This window comes from Crotalus tigris, unplaced genomic scaffold, assembly GCF_016545835.1.
Source record: "Crotalus tigris isolate CLP2741 ecotype Arizona unplaced genomic scaffold, ASM1654583v1 scf7180000018691.1937549, whole genome shotgun sequence".
NCBI classification, from domain to species: domain Eukaryota; kingdom Metazoa; phylum Chordata; class Lepidosauria; order Squamata; family Viperidae; genus Crotalus; species Crotalus tigris.
The window spans coordinates 1,168,711-1,196,234 of record NW_024097150.1 but is presented as its reverse complement, the minus strand read 5'-3'; the positions used below and the strand labels follow the sequence as shown (position 1 = coordinate 1,196,234).

General features: G+C 38.6%; 1 protein-coding gene across 2 annotated transcripts; it reads right to left on the bottom strand.

The window, feature by feature from the left end:
- Nucleotides 1-7,054: 7,054 nt before the first annotated feature.
- Nucleotides 7,055-18,715, bottom strand: LOC120313535 (amine sulfotransferase-like). Of its 2 annotated transcripts, none has more exons than XM_039355553.1 (7): nt 18,641-18,715; nt 18,219-18,368; nt 12,946-13,154; nt 11,910-12,036; nt 10,755-10,849; nt 9,743-9,923; nt 7,055-7,371 (listed from the first exon to the last, which is right to left on the bottom strand). In XM_039355553.1, the coding sequence occupies exons 1-7, from the start codon at nt 18,675-18,677 to the stop codon at nt 7,211-7,213; spliced, it is 960 nt and encodes a 319-aa protein (XP_039211487.1). In that variant the 5' UTR covers nt 18,678-18,715; the 3' UTR covers nt 7,055-7,210. The 2 variants fall into 2 exon arrangements, with proteins under 2 accessions (XP_039211487.1, XP_039211488.1); XM_039355554.1 differs by having other exon boundaries at nt 18,656-18,676.
- Nucleotides 18,716-27,524: the final 8,809 nt, after the last annotated feature.

The following is a 27,524-nucleotide window of genomic DNA, read 5'->3' as shown; positions in this document are numbered from 1 at the left end:
CCTTCGTTCCATCGTTCTTCCTATGGCAAGTTTTTTGTTGTTGAATTTTGGTATTTTTGTTTCTTATACAGGTATCATTTAAGTGATCACATGGGTCCTTTCGAGGTAGTTGTAATTCGTTAACGGTCTGGGGCTGGAGGGGGGGACCTTTCGAATGTGGAGGGGGGAGTAGTGATTCTTCAATTGTCCCTGTGTGTAGTCGCTTTGTGCGCGCTGCGCCCTGTTCGGACGGTCCGGAAAGGGTAGCGGTGGGGCCATGCCTTCGCTCTTCCTCTTGGGGTAGGTATCGTCCAGGTGATCTCACACGCCCCTCCCAAATAGATGTAGTTCGTCGGCAGTCCCGAACGGAAGACCTTATAAAATTAATGGGGGTCTGCCTTAACACTTATTTCACCTTTCAGGGCACGACATACGAACAGATTAAGGGAACTCCCATGGGGTCGCCGATCTCCAGCGTGATCGCAGAGGTGGTACTCCAGCGACTGGAACACATAGCGTTGGCCCAATACCAACCAAAATTTTGGGCCCGCTATGTGGACGATACGTTTGTGGTCATCAAGGAGTGGCACAAGACTGGCTTTATGAACATCCTGAATTCGGTATACCCAGACATCCAGTTCACCATGGAAGAGGAACACCAGGGCAGTTTAGCGTTTTTAGATGTGTTAGTACAGCGCCAGGTGGACGGATGTCTGACTACCAGGGTATACCGAAAACCCACATGTACAGACAGGATGTTACACTTTGAGAGCAATCACCCCATGGCTCATAAAGCCAGCTGTGTCAGGACCTTATTCAAGCGAGTGGAGTCGCACTGCAGCACTGCCAGAGCCAAGAGGGAGGAGAGAAATTATCTCTTCCGGGTGTGTAAACACAATGGGTACCCGGCCAAATTTATCAATCGGTTCAACAAACCATCTGGACCCCGGAGTGACCCCACACCCCAAAGACTTACATCCCAAGTAACCACACGTATTACTCTCCCCTATATCCACAACGTCTCAGAGGCCACTGCAAGGATTTTAGCACCGCACAAGATACAAGTGGCCCATAGACCCAACCAAACACTGCGGGCAGCTGTAATGCGCCCAAAGGACCCGCTCCCCAACACTGAAAGGTCGGCAGCCGTTTATAAGATCAATTGTATGGACTGCCGATCCAACTATGTTGGGGAGACAGCCAAACGGATTAAAACCAGGGTCCACGAGCATAAGTTAGCAGTAAGAAGGGGAGATCCACATTCTCAAATATGGGCACACATGGCGGAATTAGATCATAAATTTAATTTCAGTGAGGTCAGCGTATTGGCTAGCGACAATACCAAGGGGGGCCGCCTATTTAAGGAGGCATGGCTCTCGGATGACAATTCTATTAACCGGCATGTGGACCTGTGCCCGGCATACATGGCTTTAAGGCTGTGGAGCACTAGTAATCAAGGACAGCACCCCCGACGTTCCAATAATAACTCTAATGGCATTAAGGAAGATATAGATACTCGAAATGTGGTGACCAATACTAAGGAAGACATCGCGGTTGGAGGAGGGGGGAGACCCTTAGATATGGCAACCCACCTGCATATGGAAGGAAATGTGCCAGTCATTTCAGAAAGAAAAGAGAGAGCCCCCCGCTGGATCAAGGGGACCAAGTTAGGAGAGAGGAAACCGCAAGAAGGAGAAAGAACTCAAGAGATCAAGCCACCGTTCCCCCCGCTTGCGTATCCCGGAGAGCTTCGGAGGATCCGTATGACCACCGACGACGCAGGGAGGAGGAGACAAGCCGAGGAAAGATGCTACAAAGATCAAACAGATCGCGACTCTATCGCTACCCTCCCCTCCGGACCGATCACCCGTAGCAGGAGACGCGCCGGACAGCTGGGGGTAGCGACGAGCGGGGAGCCTCCGCCCCTCTCCACCCATGACCGAATGGCCTGCCCTTCGGCTTCGGACTGCCGACGATCTATACCTACTTGTAGCGAGGAAGGACGCTGCAAAGACCAAACAGATCACGACTCTACTGCTAACCTTCCCCCCGGATCGATCACTCATAGCAGGAGACGCGCCGGACAGCTGGGGGTGGCGACGGGCGGGGAGCCTCCGCCCCTCTCCACCCACGACCGAGTGGCTTGCCCTTCGGCTTTGGACTGCCGACGAACTACATCTATTTGGGAGGGGCGTGTGAGATCACCTGGACGATACCTACCCCAAGAGGAAGAGCGAAGGCATGGCCCCACCGCTACCCTTTCCGGACCGCCCGAACAGGGCGCAGTGCGCACAAAGCGACTACACACAGGGACAATTGAAGAATCACTACTCCCCCCTCCACATTCGAAAGGTCCCCCCCTCCAGCCCCAGACCGTTAACGAATTACAACTACCTCGAAAGGACCCATGTGATCACTTAAATGATACCTGTATAAGAAACAAAAATACCAAAATTCAACAACAAAAAACTTGCCATAGGAAGAACGATGGAACGAAGGAGGACTGTAAAAGAAACACGAAATGCACACTGCCATCTACCCCCGAGGGAAAAGAGCTCAAACATAGAGACTGTTGCAACCATAGAGACATTTGCCCGCCCACCTCAAGATTGAGGGAGAGAAGGATGGAGGAGGATGAACGGGCGGTTGAGATGAATAGAAAGGAACAGACCAGCCGCACGCAGTTATCCTATTTAGGCCCGATGACGAGGTCGAGGAGTCGTGCGCAGACCTCACCACACCTATAAGAATGACCCTCCCACTCCCTGGCGCACTAGCCCTGAGGATGCCGGCAGGTGACGGCGAAAGCTAGGCGCTTTTTAATAAATTTTATAGTTTTACTACCCTGGTGATCATTTTATTTTCATATATATATATATATATATATATATATATATATATATATATATATATATATATATATATATATATATATATTGTTTTCTGAGGTTTTCGCGGGTATTTGTATATAGGTCTTTGGTTGTTCGGGTTTTCTCCCGCGTAAAATTGGAAGTGTCTTGGCAACGTTTCGACGAAGTCACATTCGTCATCTTCAGGCTGGTGTTTTTAGCTTCTTGCTTTGAGCAGCAATGTGTGGTTTTAGCTGTTTCTTCCTTTTAACTGCCAGTGAGGGTATGAACTGATTGGATGGGAGCTTGGCTGTGTTCTGATTGGGTGGAGGTGTGTTCTGAATGGTTAGGAGGCTTGGCTGTGCTCTGATTGGCTGGGGGAGTGTTCTGTTTGGTTGTGCTCAGGTTAGTCTGAGTTGCAGAGGGGTTTAAGATTTTGGGGTTAGGGAGTCGTTTGTCAATAAGGGCAGGTTTCCAAATGGCTGGTAGGCGGGAGGTATCATCTCGCTTGTTCATGCTGTGTGGGCGTTTTTCTATCTCGATGGCTTCTCTGATTATTCTGTTATTAAAATGTTCACTTTTGGCAATGGTTCTGGTATTTTTAAAGTCAATTTCATGTCCTGTGGCTTTAAGGTGTTGGACCAGGGAAGATGTTGGTTCCTCTTTTTTGACTGAGTTCTTATGTTCTTCAATGCGTGCACTTATTCTTCTGTTGGTTTGTCCGATGTATGTGGTGGGACAAGTGGTGCATGGGATTTCGTATACTCCTTGATTTTCTAATTCAATTTTATCTTTGGGGTTTCTAAGGATGGTGGATATTTTTCTGTTTGTGCAGAATGCTGTTTTGATGTTGTGTTTATGAAGGATCTTACTGATTCTGTCTGTGGTGCCTTTTATGTATGGGAGGAGGGCTTTGCCGTTTTCTTGTTCTTTGTCTTGGATTTTGGTGGGGGTTTCTTTTTGGATTAGGTTTGTAATCTTATTTCTATGGAATCCATTGGATGTTAGTACATTGGTGAGAGTGTGTAGTTCGGGTTTTAGGTGTTGTTCGTCAGCTAAGCGTTTTGTTCTGGAGATGAGTGTCTTGGCTACAGAGTTGATCTGTGCTGGGTGGTGGTGTGAGAGAGCGTGCAGATAGCGGTTTGTGTGTGTTTTCTTCTGGTAGATGGTGTGTCCTAGGGAGCCATTGGATTTCTTGTAGACTAAGACATCCAGGAAGGGAAGTTGGTTGTTAGCTTCTGTTTCCATGGTGAACTGTATTTTGGGGTGTAGGCTGTTGAGGTGTGTGAGGAAGTTGTCCAGTTTTTCTTTCCCATGTGGCCAGATTATGAAGGTGTCGTCTACGTATCTGAGCCAGAGTTTGGGTTTGTGATCCGATTTTTCTAGAGCTTGGGTTTCAAAGTGTTCCATGTAGAGGTTGGCAATGACAGGTGAGAGGGGTGATCCCATGGGTGCTCCTTCTGTTTGTTTGTATTTTTGTCCGTTATAGATGAAGTATGTGTTGGATAGGCAGTGGTTGGTCAGATCTAAGATGTGTTTGGGGGGGTTATATTTGTTTTGAATAGCTGTCAAGGCTTCTTTGATAGGCACTTGGGTGAAGAGGGATATGACATCGAAGCTCACTAGTAGGTCGCTGGGCTGTAAGTTTTGTTTCTTTATGATCTCTATAAACTGGAATGAGTTTTTTACGTGTGAGGTGATGGATTCTGCATAGGGCTGTAGTTGTTTGGCGAGAAATTTGGCTAGGTTTTGTAGAGGTGAGCCTATGGAGCTGACTATAGGTCTGAGTGGGGTTCCTTCTTTGTGTATCTTGGGGAGACCATAGAGTTTAGGGCATCTGGATGATTTCTCTCTGGGAATGATTCTTTGCTGGATCTCTTCGCTAATGGGGGAGGCTTTTATCTTGGTTCTGGTGGTTTTTTCCAGGTAGGTGGTGGGATCTGTATTTAGGGGTTTGTATGTGGAGTCTTGGAGTAGGTTGGTTAATTTGGTTTGGTAGTCAGATGTGTTCATATGAAACCAGCCTGACCAAAATCAACCCCGATGACGCTAACAAAATCAGACTCAAAATCACCAACATCCTCTGCACCAGCAAGCCACCCAAAAGCAACTTACCCAAAGAGGAACAGACAGCACTACGTAACCTGAAAGAAGACACCAGCATAATAATCCTACCAGCAGACAAGGGCAACGCCACGGTGGTTATGAACACATCTGACTACCAAACCAAATTAACCAACCTACTCCAAGACTCCACATACAAACCCCTAAATACAGATCCCACCACCTACCTGGAAAAAACCACCAGAACCAAGATAAAAGCCTCCCCCATTAGCGAAGAGATCCAGCAAAGAATCATTCCCAGAGAGAAATCATCCAGATGCCCTAAACTCTATGGTCTCCCCAAGATACACAAAGAAGGAACCCCACTCAGACCTATAGTCAGCTCCATAGGCTCACCTCTACAAAACCTAGCCAAATTTCTCGCCAAACAACTACAGCCCTATGCAGAATCCATCACCTCACACGTAAAAAACTCATTCCAGTTTATAGAGATCATAAAGAAACAAAGCTTACAGCCCAGCGACCTACTAGTGAGCTTCGATGTCATATCCCTCTTCACCCAAGTGCCTATCAAAGAAGCCTTGACAGCTATTCAAAACAAATATAACCCCCCCAAACACATCTTAGATCTGACCAACCACTGCCTATCCAACACATACTTCATCTATAATGGACAAAAATACAAACAAACAGAAGGAGCACCCATGGGATCACCCCTCTCACCTGTCATTGCCAACCTCTACATGGAACACTTTGAAACCCAAGCTCTAGAAAAATCGGATCACAAACCCAAACTCTGGCTCAGATACGTAGACGACACCTTCATAATCTGGCCACATGGGAAAGAAAAACTGGACAACTTCCTCACACACCTCAACAGCCTACACCCCAAAATACAGTTCACCATGGAAACAGAAGCTAACAACCAACTTCCCTTCCTGGATGTCTTAGTCTACAAGAAATCCAATGGCTCCCTAGGACACACCATCTACCAGAAGAAAACACACACAAACCGCTATCTGCACGCTCTCTCACACCACCACCCAGCACAGATCAACTCTGTAGCCAAGACACTCATCTCCAGAACAAAACGCTTAGCTGACGAACAACACCTAAAACCCGAACTACACACTCTCACCAATGTACTAACATCCAATGGATTCCATAGAAATAAGATTACAAACCTAATCCAAAAAGAAACCCCCACTAAAATCCAAGACAAAGAACAAGAAAACGGCAAAGCCCTCCTCCCATACATAAAAGGCACCACAGACAGAATCAGTAAGATCCTCCATAAACACAACATCAAAACAGCATTCTGCACAAACAGAAAAATATCCACCATCCTTAGAAACCCCAAAGATAAAATTGAATTAGAAAATCAAGGAGTATACGAAATCCCATGCACCACTTGTCCCACCACATACATCGGACAAACCAACAGAAGAATAAGTGCACGCATTGAAGAACATAAGAACTCAGTCAAAAAAGAGGAACCAACATCTTCCCTGGTCCAACACCTTAAAGCCACAGGACATGAAATTGACTTTAAAAATACCAGAACCATTGCCAAAAGTGAACATTTTAATAACAGAATAATCAGAGAAGCCATCGAGATAGAAAAACGCCCACACAGCATGAACAAGCGAGATGATACCTCCCGCCTACCAGCCATTTGGAAACCTGCCCTTATTGACAAACGACTCCCTAACCCCAAAATCTTAAACCCCTCTGCAACTCAGACTAACCTGAGCACAACCAAACAGAACACTCCCCCAGCCAATCAGAGCACAGCCAAGCCCCTAACCATTCAGAACACACCTCCACCCAATCAGAACACAGCCAAGCTCCCATCCAATCAGTTCATACCCTCACTGGCAGTTAAAAGGAAGAAACAGCTAAACCACACATTGCTGCTCAAAGCAAGAAGCTAAAAACACCAGCCTGAAGATGACGAATGGACTTCGTCGAAACGTTGCCAAGACACTTCCAATTTTACGCGGGAGAAAACCCGAACAACCAAAGACCTATATATATATATATATATATATATATATATATATATATATATATATATATATATATATATATTTGCTATGTTGTCTTTTTGGGGTTTTATTTCATATATAACACCTAGAGTCAGTCAGTAATGGAAACATAAATTAATAAGCAAATGCCATACAATATTTAATAATAACATAGTATTTGATGTTGCTCTGTTCTATGATCTATGCAGAGTTGAGACTTAAGCATTACAAGGTTACAGAAAGACCGTTCTTGGAATGTCATCTCTGATCCAAGCCATTTGAAGTTGTGCATCACACATTATTTTCCTCCACTGAGCTGGAAATAGGCTCAAGATCTTCCTGAATATCCCAGCAGAACCTGAAGGGCAGCTTTTCCATCCTCTCCTTAAAGACACGGTCAAACTTTTCACTCTGGGCAACAGTCATGGTGTTCTTCCAGTCCCCAACAGTACCTGGGAAATAACAATTAAAAAAAATGTCAACAGTTTTTGTATTCAATTAAACTAGAAGCTATTTATGCCATCCTGTCACCAAAACGTTTATTCTTACACATTCTTATGTGACTAAGTTTGTGTTTGAATCAGTCATGTGAAAAAGAAAGTACATCCTGTTTGACTTCTATGGTTTTATCTATGAGGACATAGTAAAAATCTGGTTCTTAGCTGTTCTTAAAAGTAAGTAAGTAAAAACTTAGATGAACAACATGACATTACACTGTGTCATCACTTATTTTACACAAAAAAAGCCAAAATGGAGAAGCCGTGTGTGAAAAATTTATGATTTAATAGCTTGTAGCATCATCTTTAGCCACAATAACTTGAAGTAATCATTTTCTGTGTCACTTAATCAGTCTCTCACATTGCTGTGGAGGAATTTTGGCTCATTCTTCTTTACAACTTTGCTTCAGTTGATTGAAGTTTGTGAGCATTTGTTTATGTACAGCTTTCTTGAAGTTCCACCACACCATTTCAATCGGGTTGAGATCTGGACTTTGGGCCATTGCAACACCTTGAGTCTTTTCTTTTTCAGCCATTTTATTGTAAATTTGCTGGTGTGTTTGGGATCATTGTCCTGTTGCATAGCCCAATGTTGGCCAACCCTTGTGAATGATCTTCTTCATCATAGAATGATGTATTTTAAATTGTTTGCAAATAACCTTTCCCAGACTGATAGGCAACAACAATGAGTTGTCTAAGATTATTACTGATGTCCTTCCTCAATGCTGGAGACCAGCAAACTCCCAAAACTTTGGGTTTTATAGACCACTGGATTAAGGTCATTTGATAGCAGCACTTAGCTGCTACTTAACTTCTTCATACCCATAGAAACAGTAAGGATGTTCTTACTTTCTTCCCCACATGGCTTCTCCATTTTGGCTTTCTTTTTGTAAAATAAATGATGACATGGTGTAATATGTCATGTGCTGTTGTTCAGCTGACTATGTATATACCTAATTTAAAGAACTGCTAAGAACCAGATGATATTTACCATGTCCTGATACGTAAAACCTATAACTCAAAGAGGGCATGCTTTCTTTTTAACATGAGTGTATATAAAACATTTCAGGACTTCAGAAAGGGACTATAGGGATGAAGATGAAATCTCTTCCAGAGGTGGTTTCCACTCTCCAATTACCTTGCCCACTATGAGCTTCTCTGGGTCTGAGAAAGAGGATAATAGTTTGCAAAACCTGACTAACTTGGAACATTGCACATTTGTCCATTATCAGATCAATGTTTAGCCACCTCTATGTCCATCAAACTGTTCTTAGAATTCTGTATTTATAGTTTTTGGGCAGGAAGTTGTCCCTTATTATTTTAATTAGAGCTGGATTACAGAGTGAAGACTTAATAGAAGGCAAAGATCTCTCTAACTAGAAGGTGTTGAATGAGTCTCCTGCCATAAGTATCTTTTACTGGGAAGTCATGGAACCAATGATCTGCCAGTAAGGTTCTAAATGATCTTGAATTCACCCTTTTGGAACTGGCCCCCTGATTAAGTGAAATGACTGATGGTTCTTTGAGCTTTGGCTATGTCCCTATAGGCTTAAAAGAGACTGGAGGACAGTGCCCAGGGTAGAAAGTGAAGAGATTGTGTCTTTTCCACCTTAAAAGTGGCCACTGTGAGCTAGAACAATCCTGCTTCCAAAGGATCGTTAGACTATGCAACCAACATAATTTTCATTGAAAATATCAGATTTTATCCATGCCTAAAATTTATCAGGGTGAAAAGGAGAACACCACTTCAACATTGGCACAGCTAAGAAAGGCTTATGGCTGCCTCAAATGCAGGCTGCTGATGAGACAAACACAATATCATGGAAAGACAGCAAAAAGAGAGGTTGTTGGGACATGTCCCTACCACTTTAGAAAGTGCCTTTTAGGTGAAGGTAGTAATCCTGGTTTCATGATTCTGATAGATGAGGCCAGTAAAAAGAACTCCAAGGCAAAAAAGATTCCGGCACGATCAAAAGTGAAACCCAGACTGAAGCTTTAACCCCACAGGTTACAATGTTACAAAGTTGAACTTCTCAATCCAATGATGTGTCATAAATCACATTCCCCAATTAACTACTTGCACAGGCTTTCTAACGGAAGCCTTAGCCTGCCAAAATGCAATCAGCAATGACCTTGGTTCCCATAGAACAATTTATTGTTTTGACTAAGTTAGAAAATACTTATCCCTCCTCCCAAATCTGTAGCTACCGAAAATGAAGGGAAAATGGCTTCAGCCAAATTCATTTATAGTGTTGAACGTGGTTTCAGATGCAGCCCAGCACGTTCCAAAAGCATACTCCCAGAATATTAATTATTACTGATCTACCTTTGCGAAGAAAGTTTCCTTTGCTGAAATCGAGGATATCAGAAGGCAAGAATGTGTAGTTTGCTCTAGAATCTATTTTCATGTTATCAAATGTAGCTTTATCTACCACATCATCCATCTCCTTTTCAGTTAGTTTTTTTCCTAGGAAGTTGCATATTTTCAGTACAGATCTTCCCAGGTCCTGCAATTTGATAGAGCCTTATATTAGATCATCCACAACAATGGAGAAAAGATGGAAAAGTTTGTTGAGATCTCACATATCATATCTGTCACTCACTCCCCCAACCTTTAATTCTTTCTTTTCAAACTGAAAAACTACCCTGATTAAATAATTTGTGTTTATTTTTTTAATGAAAACTATACATAGATCTAGGAAACAATATCATTGAATAAAAATGCTGCTTTAGGACTTGTTGTAAATGTTTTCAAAGGCAAGTTTTGAGAAACATTCTTAATTGACAATATATTGATGTGCCATAAGTTCCCTAAGATTCAGATTTTTATGTTCTTCGCAATCTTGGCATTATCAGAGGCTGGCCAGTTCCTAGGATGGGCTAAAAAAAAATGCCTTGGCCTTTCTTAAAAATGTAGTTGAGTTGAGTCAATCTCTTCTGAGCCAAAACAGGAAAATATTATGAGAGACTTTGACTAAGCTTTGGCTAATTACAGATACTTAGCTGGATTTCTCTTATCTACTAAGTAAGTATATGAAAAATTAGATCAACTTTGTTTGGCCAGATTTGTTTACAACAGATGCATCCTGTGAATTCTAGCATAATAAGCCAAGTGCTCACAAAAATACCTTTTATTAATCTTTTTGATATCAAGATGATAGCACTCTATTTCCCAGATCCTCCTCCTTCCTTTCGAAGAGACAGAAACTTACTTTTCTTCAGAAACCTCACCATTCCTACAGGAGTTCACAGAAATAACTAAGAGTGGTTCTATGATCACCTCTGTTACTCCCTATTGGAATAGATTATTCACACTTCACAACACAAACACATCTTACCTTTTTCATTTCTTCATAAGAAAGGAAGAGAATATTGAAATCACCCTTATGAGCATACCAGCCTTCTACATGGTCTAGCCACGAACTACAAAGCACTGGTAGGAGAGAAAGTAATTTAGTATAAACATGAGGGCAGTCTTGAAATCACTGAGTTCAGTTGTTCAGCTCAGGGCTGCAATGATCCAGCTGACCATCTGTCTCAGTGATACATTCTTAATGCTTCAATTTCCTCCATTTATCCTCATTTATCTTTATGATCCTCATGGGCCTACAAATAAAAGCATGATAGCTCAACTAAGGGCTATCCTAATATCATTGAATGTGGAGAGGAGAGAGAAGGAATGGGAGCCATAACTAATATGGTTGCGTACTCCAACTTGTTAAGGGATTTTTTTTGTCAACTTGCTGCTATATTGTTTCATTTCTTTGTTTTTTCTTATTTGAAATTTTGGGGCAATCTGCTTTAATTTTTGTTATACTTCTTCAAATATCAGACTTACTCCGGTTAGCTATTTCTGCTTCCAACTCTTAAAACACTTTCTGTGTGATTCTTTAACTCAGTCACCTAAATCTTCTGGTTTTGCCAACTGGCAGGAGAGGAGAGGAGATAGTTCTGTGTGAGCAGCCAGTACGCACGAGCATGTGTGCAGCTGCATTTGCACAAGCGGTGTACATTGATTCCTTGCGCAAGAGGGGATGCACACACATGTGTGCTTGCCTGCCACTTCCATGGCTCAGTTGCAAACAATTCATGGCCCACTAATTCCAACCCATTCACATCCTGATTTTAAACCACCAAATAATTTCCTTCCATTTTCTCCTCTATATTAAATATATCTTAGTATTACTAGTATTATTTGTCTTAGTATTACTAGTCCTGTAATAAGCTCCTTTTGCTTGCCTCTCCTATCCATTTTTACTTCATGAGTTGTTCAAGTTGTCCTGCATTCTTCTTCACTCATCCATCCCATTATAAACTGTTTTCATAGAGTTTACACAAATTACTGTTGGAGTATAGAGAATCATTATTTTTTACTTATGTTAGGAAAGTGGGTGGGTTGTTTGTTCTTTGTGGGAAGCAGATGGAAATATATTCATAATCTCTTATCCAAAACAAAAACTGACATAATGTTGTCATGATGAAGGACTTCTTACCTTTTCCAGCCAAAAACTTCTCAAAGAAAGTACTGAAGTCTTTTGGGGTTTCTATTTTGACTGACATTTTGTGAAAATGATAGCTAGAAACCATGACGTCCTTTGGATTTCTAAACACATAAATAATCTGTAAGAGAAAGATGACAGATTGACAGCAAAGCATACACAGAGTGCATCAAGTATCTGTCATACACTCATCTAACAGGCTCCATTATATTATGGGACCTCAAAGCTTATTAGTAAAACCATGTTTGGGGAACTTCCAGCAGGCCAACAGGATTGGGGCCAGTCTCAACTCGGGGAGAATGATTTTCCATATTGCAGAGACCACAGAATAAAAGGCTTTCCTCCTAGATCCTGCCTGACAAATCTCCCTAGCAGATGGGACCTCAACATGCCTTTCCTGTTGGACTTGATGTGATGTGTAGCTGCAACTAGGGAGGGGAGGTCCTTCAAATTATATGTTCCTGCCTCATGATGGGGTTTAAAGGTCATAACCAGCATCTTGAATCCTGAACCAAAGTGGTAGCCACTGCAGTTTCCAAAGAAGAGGTGTAATGTATGAAGTTCTTAGAGATCACACAAGTGCTCATGCTGCTGCTGCATTTTGCACCAGCTGAAGCCTCTGGTGACTAGGGCGTGAGTGACTATGAGTAGGGATTGTGGGAAGGGTTTTGAGGGCTAGAGATAGCATTCCTCAACTTGACAGTGTTCAGATATGTTAAGATAGCAAATGGCCATGCAACACAAAGTGTTGCAATCCATCTGGAAAAATAAGCTTAAACTGGTCGATATTCAGTTCGGTTTGTAGCTATTTCTCCAGGGCATGATATTCTGATATTAACACGGTTTTGTTTGTGTTTATTTTCCTCACCCTTCAAAACTTGTTAGTGTCCACCAAACATATTGGAACAATGTAATATGTGTTTGTGTGCCATTGGCCTATTTGTTAATAAAACATTCAGATACAGAGCTAATAGAACAGAAGACAGACAGTTCCCCACACCACCTCACAAGTTAGCAAAATATGTCTTACTTTTGCTCTTCTACTTCGTAATCCTTTGGGTACCAAATAGTAGGGCAGATGGGAACTAAAGAGACGAGGCGATGGGCGACTGGGAAAATCTACATGCAACAAATTATACTCCAGCCATGGTGTTCGGTCAATCAGGGTAATATTTTCAGTTTCATCTCGATGACCTTCATGAAGAATCAGGTTCACAATATTCTGAGTCCATATTGTGCCTGCAAATAAGGAATAATTAAATTAATTCATCCATTATTAGTTGGGAAACTTTGAACTTCTGCAAAGCCAACCTTAGCAAACATTTCATAGATGCGTGAACACAGTGAAGTTTTCTAAAATTGATAGATTAAACTGATGGATGGATGAGAAAAACTAGCTATTTATTTGCACATTGATTTCTATCCTGCTTTTATTAGTTTTGGAAGTAACTCAAGATGGCAAGCATATCTAATAATCCTTCCTCATCCTATTTTCCTCACAACTATCCTGAGCGGGCTGAGGCAGTGTGACTGGTCAAGGTCATCCATCCAGCAATGTATGGGTAAAATAAAAATGATGAAAGTACAGGTTTAGCAGTTTTATTTTCCTTGCATTTTCAGCTTCTTATAAAATGCTAAATGTTGAGGCTTCCAATTTGCTGACATGGCTGTCGCAGCCGCTGGAAGGCGAGGTCCGTCTTCCATGTCTGATTTTGCACTGCTGGCAGACCCTGGAAAGGGTCGAAAGTCGCTCTGTAGGGGCAAACAAGGAGCTAATCCCTGCTTGATCGTGGGAGGGTGGTAGCCCTTCCACTCGATCTGGGGCAGCCTCCAAACTGGCGGACAAAAAACCAGCCATAAAAATATGGCCCATCTGGATTTTGATGTTAAAGAAACTATTTTAATGCTGAATTTAATAACAGCAGCAAGACTATTGGTGGATCAGTATTGGAAAAATGATTCTCTGCCTTCTTTAGAAGAATGGGTATTCAAGGTTTCTAATTTAGCAGAAATGGCTAAAATTTCTGCTTATTTAAAGGACCATTCACAAAAGAGATATGTTTCTGTATGAAGAAGATGGATAGAATATATTAAGAAGAAGTATGGAACAACAAAGTTTCATTTATTTTATGAATAATGGATTTTTATTAAATTATGAATTGAAGTTTGCAGAGAGTTAAGGGTTATTATGATTTTGGTTATTGTATAAGTAGTAAATTTAAGTTGATTATGTTTAGTTTTTTTTTTTGTGTGTAACTCTGTACTGAGCTCTGGCAAGCCAGTGGGAGAAGGGGGTGGGGGAGGGGGGAGGGGGGAGGGGAGAGTATGGGTAGTATATTCAATAGTTCAGATAAGTAGTAATAGTTTTATATTTTAAAGATTTTTTTTCCTTTTTTTGGGTGATAGAGGATTGCTCGGGCATTTTCCTCTAGACCGCATCCGATTGAGAAGAAGAGGAGAGGGATAAGCAAGTAGAAAGATGGAGGAGAGAGGGAGGAGAGAAGGAGAGTGAGGAAGAAGAAGGAAGGGGGAAGTGAAGAGATGAGAGGGGGATGGGGTTTGGGGGGAAATGGGTGAGCAATGTCAGAATTTGTGTGTTGTATTTTAACTTGTTATGTATCTGAATATTTTTTCTTATGATTGTAATGAAAATAAAATAATAAAATTTAAAAAAAACATGGCCCATCAATAGGCTGCAGACAGCCGAAGTCAAACTTATTACCAGGCACCTATAAAGCAGCGTGGGTGAGATCTGAACCTCTCTTCAATCTTAACTATTTTTTCTACCTGTATAATTTACCCAAAGTATTTTCCCCCCTGTGGAGAGAGGGAAGGGAAATTCTATCCCACCCTCTAAAAATAGGGGCAACTGACTATCCAGGGGAGTTTAAAATGCTGAAAGAATAACCTGATTCTAACTGGATTTCTATCTTTCTCAAATTTGAGGACTAAAAGATTTCTTACTCTTATTGAAGATTTGGGTTTTTACTTACAAAAAAGAAGTAAAATTGGAAAAAGGATTATAAAAATTTTGAACTTAAAAAAAATCTTAAATGGTATGGGTGACATCTTGTGGCCAAACCTGATATTACAACTTATTATCTAAAAGAGACTTGGCTTGAAGTCCAGACTATAGATAAGACTTTTGCAAGCTTGGCAGATATCAGCTGTGAGAAGCCCAGCTGTGTTCTATCCTCAGTGACAAAATTATTTTCATTCTCTGATTGTAAAGCTTTTAATTTAACATACCACTAAGAGAATTTGGATGAAGATCAGGAACAGATTCTCTTTAGGTTGAAAGCAATTTATGAAACTATTCTGACAGCTACTGATAAAATAAGAAGCTACAGAAAAGAACAAGATGTCAGCCTAGATCACAGGTCGGCAACCTGCAGCTCTGGAGCCTCATGCGGCTCTTTGAGCCTCCCCTTGTGGCTCCCAGCCTTCTCTGCCATTTGCAGAGAGAGACAGAGAGAGGCACTTGCACTTCCCTGCTTCTCTCTCTGTCTGTCTGTATCTCTCTGTCTCTGTCTCTGTCTCTGTCTCTGTCTCTCTCTCTCTCTCTCTCTCTCTCTCTCTCTCTGTGTGTGTGTGTGTGTGTGTAAAAGACAGTGGACTCACGGTGTTCTCTGACAAGCTGAAAAGGGGTTCTCCCTTTGCTGCATCTCTGCAGGAAGCAGGAAGGGCAGGAGAGAGCTAGCTAGCCCAGCTATGCTGACTCAGGAATTCTGGGAGTTGAAGTCGATGAGTCATAAAAGAGCCGAGGTTGCCTACCCCTTAGCTTGTTGGAGAACAGCTTGAAGCCAGCTTGCCAGGTGAGCAGAAGATCGAGAGAGGGGAAGAGAGGGGAGAGAGAGAGAGAGAAAGAAAGAGAGGGGGGGAGAAAGAGAGAGAGGAAAGAGAGAGAAAGAGAAAGAAAGAGTGGGGGAAGAGGACTGGTAGACCAAGGGCAGAAAGAGAGGGAGGGAGAGAGAGAGAGACCCTTTTGATATCTAAAATGAAGATAACACTGCATATATCCTTTTTTACCTTTATTATAGGTGTGTGTATTTGTGTGTATCTATCTATCTATCTAATACACACACACACATGCATACACACACACCTATAATAAAGGTAAAACAGGATATATGCAGTGTTATCTTCATTTTAGATATCAAAAGGGTTTTGCGGCTCACAGTGTTTTGTTTTCGGTGGGAAACAGGTCCAAGTGGCTCTTTGAGTGTTTTGGGTTGCCTACCCCTGGCCTAGATATATGAAAACAAACTTTGATTACAACTAAAGAATCAGCTGCACAGAATATAATGGAAGAAGTGGAACAATCAAATACTATGATAGAAGACTCAACTGATCAACAAGCACAGTTAACAGAAAACCCAGAAAAGGGACTGACAACATTGGAAATGGAAAGGACTTTCTATATAAACCAGAAAAAATCTGAAGATCAAGAAAAAGAACAGCCTGAAGAGAAGATAAACATTTCAGTACAACTATGCCAAGATGGAAAAATAGAGAGACGATTTGTTAGCCCTTCCAAAAAAAAAATGGTGACTGGATGGCCTCTTTTATTTCAAACAAGATATATAATAAAAGAGGGAGATCTATTTTATGACTTAAAAGCACGGATATGGAAGGCGAGTTGGCAAAGAAAGAAAGCTAGAATAAGGCTGAAGAAAATTGGAGTTTTGACTTATTAGTGAGGATTAAAATAGAATATACTCAAATAGACAAGATGTGTACTTTGAATACTAGATTTTGTTATGAACTGAGATAAAGAAAGCTTTGGTCATTAAAAACTTGGAAGTAGAAATATTAAAAGTTAAATTTGAATATTGATTTGTTTATAAAGGTTGAATGTAAAAGTAACTAAGATATATATAAGCTAAAATCTATTGATAAATGTAATAAACATGTTTTTACTTAGATGATATAATAAGTACTATACTGGCTTAAATATGAGATAGTAGACATTAAGAGAAAAAGAGAGGAAGTATTTTATGTTGAAACAAGAGAAATTTTGGTTACTAAATTTAAGAAATTTGGAAATTAATAGAAAATAAGAATGTTATACTGTATTATTAATTAGATGATGTGAGAAATAGAATATATTCAAAAAGATAAGACGTGTATCCTGAATAATAGATTTGTGATGAATTGTGATAAAGAGAACTTTGGTTACTTAAAACTTGGAAATTATAAATATTAAATGTTAAATTTAAATATTAATGGGAAACTAAAAATTGGGAAAAACTAATTAGGACATTGATTGTCTATAAAGACTGAATGTTAATATAACCAGGATATGTATATGCTAAAAATTATTGATAAATATAAGAATGTTAGTTTTATTTGATATAATAAGAATTGCATTACTTAGTCTCTGATCGTCACTCATGTCATGTCCTTTAGCCAACTTATTTGTAATGGTTTCTCAGTGTACTTATCTTCCTATAGAGTGCTCAAATATTTAAGAAGGCTGATCTTTAGTCAATCATTGTGTAAGCAGTGTTTCTGTATTCCAAAAAATGAGCAAGAGAGGACATAGAACACGATTGAGTAATAACCTAATTAACAAGAGAAAGACTACCTTTTCCCAGGCAACCTTATCAAAATATGTCTAACCATTATAACCTTTATTGTCATTTTTTACTGTGGGAACAATAGCGCACATTAAAAATGAAATTTAGTTGTTTGCTCTCCAAATGTACACATACATAACGAACATTTAAACATACTATATACAACATATGTACAGACCTAAACCCTTACATATAAATAACATAAATATTAATCACTGTCCATCTTTAATACATAACAGAAGGAGGAAGCTTTAGAGTTCACAAGGTTAATAATGTATGAAACTAAAAATTGGGAAAAACTAATTAGGGCATTGATTGTCTATAAAGACTGAATGGTAAACTAACCAGGAAATGTATAAGCTAAAAAATATTGATAAATGTAAGAATGTTATTTTTATTTAATTGATATAATAAGAATTGTATTAGTTTAAACATGAGACAGTAAATACTAAGGGGAAAAGAGAGGAAATATTTATTGTGGTAGTTTGAGACTTGTACTAAAGATACTTGAATTATCGATTAACTCAGCCATGACATTGCTTTTTAAATACTTAAATTTAAAATTAGAAAATCAATAAAACATTAAAAAAATTAAAAAATAAAATGCTAAATGTTAAAATTTGGTTATAGCACAACACAGTTACAGCAACCAAAATCCTGAGGAACTGAATAACAGCACTGGATACAAGATTATCTCTTTTTTGGAAGACATCTTTGAACTTACCAGATTTAGGATATGTGATTATGAATATATCATCATCTCGGATTTCCAAACTGTCCAGTAAATCTATACCTTCGGGTGAAGACAAGCCAGTTACGAAATAGATTCCTTTGTATTTATATAGGAAATCGTCCTCTGGCTCCATTACGTTGGCTGTTGATAATAATATAGTGATTAACAGTACTTCCTACATTTATGGTCAATATTAATTTAGTTCTTTAAAAATCATGTCTCCTGCTAACATAAAGAAAAACAATGTATATATTATTAGATTAGTTTCCCTAATTAATTAATTTGTTTCATGAACTCAATTTTCATCCACAAAAGTTTCCATTACAAACAATAAATTTGGTGTTCTTCTTGGAGTTCTGTGTAGATGACAAATTACACTATTAACAACATACTAGTTGCAATTCTTTTCTTACCTTGCCTTACCTTACCTAGTCTCCAACTGTCACTCATGTCATGTCCTTTAGCCAACTTATATTCCTGTAGAGTGCTCAAATATTTAAAAAGGCTGATCTTTAGTCAATCATTGTGTAAGCAGTGCTTCTGTATTCCAAAAGAGAGGACATAGAACACGATTGAGTAATAACCCAGTTAACAAGAGAAAGACTATCTTCTCCCAGGCAACTTTATCAAAACATGACTAACCGTTCAATCCAATATAGCACAATCAACACAAGCTTTGGCAAGGCTAACACTGCCATACTTCAAAAATACCTCAGAAACCAGACTACTATATTACAAACACATTTCATCATACTAGTGTACATATGCATAAGAAACATTTAAACATACTATATACAACTACATACAACACCCTTATATATAAGTAATATAAATATTAATCGCTATCCATCTTTAATGCATAACAGAAGGAGGAAGCTTTAGAATTCACAAGGTTAATACTGTATAGAACAAAACTGTGACTGAATCTGGATCTTCTGCTTCGGTTACCATGAGCCTCCTCCCAGAAGGTAAGAAGGAAAACAGGATGTGAAGAAGATGTATAGTGTCCTAGACAATCTTGAGGACTCTCCTCAAGCAACACTTATGTGCTATGTCCTGGATGGAAGGGAGGGAACTGCCAATATCTTTTCTGCCATCCTCACCACTCTCTGCACCGCCTTCTTTTCTGAAGCAGTAATGCTTCCAAATCAGACTGTGATGTTGTATGTAGCACACAAACCATCTAAACTCTAAAATGATACATTTTTGTTCCACAAATAATGAGCATTGATAAAATAGACACTAGTTATTTTGAAGAATTTTGGAGTGAAGAATTGAAATTTTTATACTCTTCCTGAGACCATGGAGTAAAAGGGTGGAGGATTCATGGCTCCTATCTCAAAGGCCTTCTGGCTCTTCTCATCCTGGCCTCACCTCCTGCTTTGAGAGAGAAGAACTTGAGGTTCCAAGAAGACAAATCAGGAGACTCAAGCAGAGGCTTCCAAGGTAAATAGCACTTTAATTGATCAAGTGAAGTTGCAGGGTGGAACACTGCCTGAAACAAAGGCAGCTGTGTTCAGAAGTGCCATACCTTGGTCAGTCAGGCATTTCCTTATTTAGGCAGCAACAGCCAATCACAGAGTTACACATGTCAGTAAAATATAGTATCAGCCAATCACATTTTATTCTTTTCCCGCTCTTTTCCTTGTCTCTGGGTCTGGGTACGTGTTCTTCCTATTTTGGGAGCTGCTGTTCTAAGAGATTCTGTGCCTGTCTTTCTTTCTTCACCCAGCCAATGGATTAAAAGAAGAGGCTCTTGCAACCTTCTGCTTGCGTGGATATAAAGTGAAAAAGGGAAACAATTTGTATAGCACCACCTTCAGATTGTATAACATTGAGGCATGTGATATTTTTGGATGCTGAAAAAGCTTTTGATCAGTTAAATTGGCAATTTTTATTCAGAGTTGTAGAGAAAATGAATTTGGGGGATAAATTTTTATATGCTCTTAAGGCTATGTATCAACAACAATCGGCACAAATTATAATTAATGGGGGATTAACAGAAGCATTTAAAATTGAAAAGAGTACAAGACAGGGATGTCCATTATTCCCATTGTTATTTGTTTTAACAATGGAGATTTTACTAATTAAAATTTGTGAATCAACTACAATAAAGGGAATAAAAATAAATAAGAATAATTATAGGTTGAGAACTTTTGCTGATGATTTGGTTGTGACATTATCTCAACTGACACACTCGGTAAGGCAGTGGTTCTCAACCTGTGGGTCGGGACCCCATTTGGGGTCGAATGACCATTTCACGGGGGTCAGTAAACCATGCTGTCCGCCATTTTTTTCCCTTTTCCCTAGCTGTCCTACTCCCTCTTTTTTGTGGCCACACCCACTTGGGGGTCACCACAACATTGGGAACTGTATTATGGGGTCACGGCATTAGAAAGGTTGAGAATCACTGCGGTAAGGTATTTGGTGGAAATCATAACCCAGTATGGGAAAGTCTCTGGTTTTAAGGTAAATAATAACAAGACTAAAATATTACCGAAAAATATGTTTATGAAGGAAAAGGATATGTTAGCTAAATTGACAGGTTTTGAAATAGTGAAAAAGGGAGTATACATTACAACTTCTAATATTAAATTGTATAAAAATTGTATTCTAATGTTAAATTGTATAAAAATAACTATGAGACACTATGGGTAAAAGTGCAAAAGGATTTAAATGATTGGAAAAAACTACAATTATCTTTGCCGGGGAGAATCTCAGCGGTTAAAATGAATGTTCATCCAAAGTTTCTTTTTTTGTTTCAAATGATACCTATTTTGAAAAAAGATGCCAATTTGGATAAATGGCAGAAGGGTATTAATAAATTTATTTGGGCAGAGAAAAAACCAAGAGTTAAGTTCAAGATTATATAAAATGTACGGGAAAGAGGAGGATTTAAGGTGCCTAATCTGAAATTATATTATGATGTGGTGGCTTTAACATTGATTAGTGATTGGCTTAATTTAACAAATAAAAATATACTTTCTCTTAAGAGAAGGAATTTATTATATGGATGGCATGCATATCTAATTTATGATAAAAAAAGTAGATCAGGTTTTTAAATCCCATATTTTAAGAAGTGCTTTATTGCGTGTCTGGAAGAAGTATTATAGGTTAAATTATAAAATACCAATTTGGGGGATTCCTGGACACGCGATAGAGGGGGTATCTAGGGGTGTGAACTTGGATAGGATTTCTTATAAGGAATTAGATTGGTAGGGAAGGATTGGCAATTAAAATCTTTAGTTGAGTTAAAGCAAGAAAATATTGTACAGTCTTGTTTTCAGTATAACCAATTGTTGGTTAGGTGGAGCTTAGATCAAAAGGTTGGTATTACTTTAGGGGATGAGAATTTGGTAAAACAGATTAAAGATTCAAATTGAGCCCACATAAAGAGAATTTATACTGTTTTAATAGAATTGGATTCTGAAATGGATTTAGTTAAAGATTGTATGATAAAATGGGCTCAAAATATTCAAGAACCGATTTCATTGGATACATGGGAGGTAATTTGGATTAGAAATGTAAAATTTACCCAGGCTCAAAATTTAAGAGAAAATTTTTCTAAAATGTTTTATAGGTGGCATTTGGATCCCAAAAAGCTGTCTTATATGTATCCCAATTCACAGCCCAAATGCTGGAGATGTGGTAGCTTGGATGCAACCTATTTTCATATTTGGTGGACTTGTAGAAATATAAAAGCTTTTGGGATTAAGATTTGGTGGAACATTCAAAAGATTTTTAAAAGAAAGATAAAGTTCATGCCACAAGTATTTTTGTTGGGTGTTATTGTAGATTGTGATGCTAAAGAAACTAACTTGATGTTGAACTTGATAACAGCTGCAAGGTTATTAGTAGGGCAATATTGGAAGAAAGATTCTTTGCCTACTATAGAAGATTGGATGCTTAAGGTGTCAAATTTAGCAGAAACGGCAAAAATTTCTGCTTACTTGAAGGATCACTCACAAGAAAGATATATTTTGGTTTGGAGAAGATGGATAGATTATATTCAGAATAAATATGGGATTAAAAAGTTTCATTTAGCCTATGAGTAAACTTTAGAGTATTATCAATAGTTTTTTATTCGTTTTAGTATGGTTTAACAATATTGATTTGTTTATATTATTATGTTTAATTTTAATTTGTTTATATTTATGTTATAAGGGAGTTAAAGTCCGTTATAGACTTGCTTACTTGTATAGTTGGTTATTTTTTTTTAGAGTTTGATTGTTTATTTGTAACCCTGTATTCAGCTCTGGGAAGTGGGGTAGGGGTGGTAGGGGTGGGTGGGTCTTGGGATGTATATTGTACAAAACTTTTCAATAAAAAGAAGTGCCACACCTTGGTCAGTCAGGTATTTCCTTATTCAGGCAGCAATAGCCAATCACAAAGTTACACATGTCAATACACATAGTATCAGTCAATCACATTCCATTCTTTTCCCGCTCTTTTTCTTGTCTCTGGGTCTGTGTACATGTTCTTCCTGCCTTCATAAAATAGCATCCTAAGGACAGTTTACAGAAGCAAAATGGTGGTAGGCTAACAACAAGAATAAGTTTTTACCCTTTTGTACAAACCCTATATTTCCTCCCTTTTAATTTTGTGACAGAATGCTTTCTGTCAGAAAGAAACTATAGGAGTATATCTTCTTGGAATTGCTGTGAGTATCATAATGTCTTTTTTTCTAAAGAAGGTACAAGGGAAGCAACAATAAAAGAACACAAAAGTCCAATCAATCCAACTACATTCCCATTTTTTAGAATAGCTCAGTCCATTGTGAATTGTTTTCAGTCAGGTGGGAAGAGTTCTGAAGGACTTTTCTGAAGAAGAACTTTCAAGTCATTCAACTGCTGAGCTTGCCATTGGATGAGAGGTGGGGGCACCTTCTTGACTCTCAAGCCGTGGACCCACACCTTAAACCCTTCCACCTTCACTGCAGTAGGAATGCTCAGGAGGACTTGACGAGACTGGGACCACTTTGGATCAATGCATAAGGGAGACAATTCTTTTACATGAACCCATTCTCCAGGTATAGCAATATTTGCACTCTTGCAAGCAGGAAACCTACATTCACAGCTGTATTTTCAAACTTCATCATCTTTAAGATGTGTTGATGCAGAGATTTCAGTTCCCAGAATGCCCAGCCAGCATGGCTATTGCTACTAATTCTAGGAGTTGAACTCCCTGCAATTCAAAATTGCCAAGTTTTTTTGTTTGTTTAATTTCCATAGCCAGCTATCTCAGTCAATGAGAAGCTTACAATTAAAAAAAATATTACGATTAACCCTAAAACATTTTTTAAAAATAAAAATACTGAAAAACTAAAAAATCCAGATTAAATATACATAAGAGAAAGTTACATGGCCTGTTAATTCATAACCATGTTCCATATGAACAAATCAATGGCTAGGGATTTTAAAGAATATTTGGAATGTTTAGGATCTTGATATTTAACATTAAGAAAATGTATTTTTTATTCACTATATCAGAGAAAGGATTGGCTATCTACTTGTTCTGGAAATGAAAAACAGATAAAGGGGTACTTTCTTATCAGATGTAGAAGACTTCTATCACTCTTGTCTCATTTTCTATCCATAAACATATTGAAGTGTTGCTATAAAAATCAGTATGTTTTAAAGATACAAGTATACTTCTGATTTACATGCCAAGTATTAGGAATATATCATTATATGAAGAATTATGATTTACCAATAGGAAATGCGGCAAGAACAATGTTATTGCATTCTTATTGTTCAAACCTGGATTCCAATCTTAGATTGATCATATATGATTCCTTTCCATATATAAACTTACCAGAATTGTTATATTGTTTTCCCACTCCAAAGAGAACAGTACTTCTTTGTGGGGGAAGCCCCTGCATGCTCTAAGAGCTGTGCTGAATAGGTGCAATAATACCAGAAAGGTCTTAGCTGAAAAGTCAGCCTAAATCTGTTCCATAAAAATCCATTCAAAACGGTGAGAATACATAATTAGAATTTCACACTGGATCAACTGTTGGCCGCATTGGATGTCATGGCTTCTGAGTATCCAGTGAAAAATGTACCATACCTCTAGACCACCTCGACATGGAGCTGACAGGCTACTAGAAGGCAAATAGATGCTGGCAAATATTCAGCTGTCACTTTAAACTTTGTCAGTTGAGATAAAATGGTTGCACAAACATTCTGACTACTATAGTCAAGGGATCAGAAGGTCATGACAAATCACTTCTACAGTATATTATTGTCAGCTTCATGGATATTTCCATGGAGTAACTTGAAGAGGTCTACACCATTGTGTGTGAATGTGTAGGTGGTTGGGTAGGTTAATATATGTGTTTTCAGTATCAGAGATTTGATCAATAGCTCTCATACAATCCAGGGGATGTCTTATTCCCAAAGCATTTTACAGCATTAAGAGTCTTGGTGGCACAGTGGTTAGAATGCAGTATTGCAGGCTAATCCCAGCAGTTTGTTGACTTAGCCTTCCGTCCTTCCAAGATTGGTAAAATGAGGACCCAGATTGTTAGTGGCAATATGCTGACTCTGTAAACTGCTTAGAGGGGGCTGTAAAGCACTGTGAAGTGGTATATATGTCTAAGTGCTATTGCTATTGCTACTACCCACTGGAAGAGCAAATGAGGACAAGCCTGGAAAGCATTTGAGAACTATTGTCCTATTGCACATATAACCTTCTTGATCAAGGTACTTGAAAAGGTTGTAGTAAACTGTTTCCCACTCATTACAACTTTAAGAGAGGTGGACTTCAACTCCTAGAATTCCACAGCCAACATTCTGAAAAAGAGGGGGTTGCTGTAGGCCATATTACTTGAGGCTGCTCCACGAAGTAGAGAGCAATACTAAATAAAAGTGCACGCCATATAAACAAGTATATATTCACAAAAATGCAGAGGTATATTGTAGCAGTTTCAATCACACATATGTATTACAATTGTATCATACATTTCTGCTCAGTTTCATCCTGAAGAAATTCTGGCAGATTCCCACACAGGAAGCTTGTATTTCTTTTATTATCCTAATAGAAATAAGACTCAAAAATATATCTTTGTTTAAAACAGTTTGCCTTGGCATCTTAACTAAATCTACTCCCCCCCTTTTCTTTTTTTACTTGGGAAGTGATATATATATATTTCTATTTATTTTTATTAATCTGTCTACATTATTATCATTTATATCAACTAACATTTATCATGAATGAAGGGGTATATACATGTCCCAGGATAATATCCTTCCGAGGTCGGTAAAATGAAGATCCAAATAGTTGGGGGCAATATGTGGACTCTGTAAACCACTTAGAGAGTACTGTGAAGCACTATGAAACAGAATATAAGTCTAAGGGCTAGTACTAGTGCTATTGCAATTGTCCACTTCCTGATTACTCAGGTCTTTTCCTATAAATTTGCATATTTGCCTCTTATGTTCTGGAAAAAGAATTATTTGCTTTTGGAGTATTTGTACAGGAATCTTTAATTTGGAGTAAGCTTCACTGAACTGGATGGAACTGATTTCTGCTTGAATATATTATACAAAATAGCATTAAAAGTTAGATAAATATCATTTTTTTAATGCAGATAACTCATTGATAGTAATGACCTATATGGAAATCTTGGACAATGGACATGATCCATTACATCTGCATCAGTTTTAACTGAAAAAAATATATGTGTATGTCTGTTTGCATTTATATGTAAATAACTATATGCACACACGTACATGTAAATACATATAAATACACATATACAGTATGTGGCACTATTTTCTCCCCATCCTAATAATATTATTCTGATGTGTTTTCTTGTTATTTTTCTAATAGACAAATGCAGATATTTCTTAGGATTTTGTCGTCCCATCAACCAATATATGTTTTATTATGTATGTTTAGCTCTGAATTGTATTTTTATCTAATATTATTCACCTAGAATGTTACAGTGAGTTGGGCACCTTATAAACCAACTAACCAACAAAGCAACCAATCAGTATGCCTCTTTACCTATTCTGCTATTTCCTTTGGAACAAGCAATGTTATGCAAAGCATGTGAAAGGAATAAGAAATAATAAGCCAAGCAGGAAACAAAGAAATAGAACTATGGTTAAATCTAGACTACATATATACAGTTTGCAATACCTCCCCATACTCTTTCCAATCTCAGCAGCTTCATCCAGTTCCCACCAAGTCCCATCTACCAGAAGAATGCCATCTGCCTGGGACTAGGAAGTGGACATTTCTTTTATCACAATCACCATACGTAGGAATTTCCTCCCAATAGACAGCCACAGTTTGCTTCATTTGTTCTGAGTTTCAAGCAAACAATTAAGGACTGGTCATTCTATCATGTGGAGGAGGACTTTTGAACCCTGAATCTTACTGCTGGTTAAGACCCTCCATTCAAATACTATTTGAAAGTGTGCATGAGTATAAATGGTTCTCTAAATCAGAGTATGCTTACTCATAAAGGTATTAGACAGGGTTGCTTTTTAATCTCTATGTCAAAAATAATCCAAGATTCCTGTATGGTTCAGACATCATATATCCACGATCTGTGGTAAACGTATAAATATTCTTTTAAAGCCTGTTGATGTGGCTCTAATAGTGCCTTGTCAGTTTGGTCTGAGAAAGGGGAGAGGAGAGCGTGGAGATGTCAGATGAGAGAAACAAGAAATTTGGGCTAAGGTAGCAGATTGTAGTAAGCTCAATGTTGTTTTGCCATCAGTTAAGGACAGGAGTTTGCCAGTTCTATTTAATGTGATGACATTCACAAATAAAACAGCCTTAATATCATAAAACCAGGACACCCTTAACTTTTGGGGGGATTTTTATAATATCTTTACAAAGTTTAATATATAATATCATATATTAAAATAGAAAGCAACCTAAAAGAGAAAAGGAATGACAAAAAACATTAAAGGTGCCCCAAAGGGTAAAAATACATTTAACAAATATAACAAAGGTGACCTCTAACTTTCTTTTAGTTCAGCGATAGTAACAATACAACTTGACTCTAAGTTTAAGAAATAACACCAATCTGTAAACTATCTTAAAACACTAGTAGTCAACTTACTATAAGCTAGTATTCAGAAAATGTTCTCTTAATTTCCTTTAAAAGATAGTAAGTTATCAAATGAAAATAATCTTATATTTGAAAAACTACAATCTTTCTCTAGTCAAATCGAAACGAATCTTCAAAATCCAAAGTCAAGCGATGATTCTTCTCTTTACTCTGTAAGAAGCCTATCAATGGTTGGCACCCTTAAAAGCTATTGAATGGGAGGAGGGAGC

Coding starts and splice junctions, on each gene's coding strand:
- LOC120313535 (XM_039355553.1), bottom strand. CDS start 18,677: ATGAGTGACAGTTGGAGACTAGGTAAGGTAAGGCAAG. Junction 13,155..18,218: donor AATCACATATCCTAAATCTG/GTAAGTTCAAAG, acceptor CCTTATTTGCAG/GCACAATATGGACTCAGAAT. Junction 7,372..9,742: donor AGGAAACTTTCTTCGCAAAG/GTAGATCAGTAA, acceptor GTTATTTCCCAG/GTACTGTTGGGGACTGGAAG.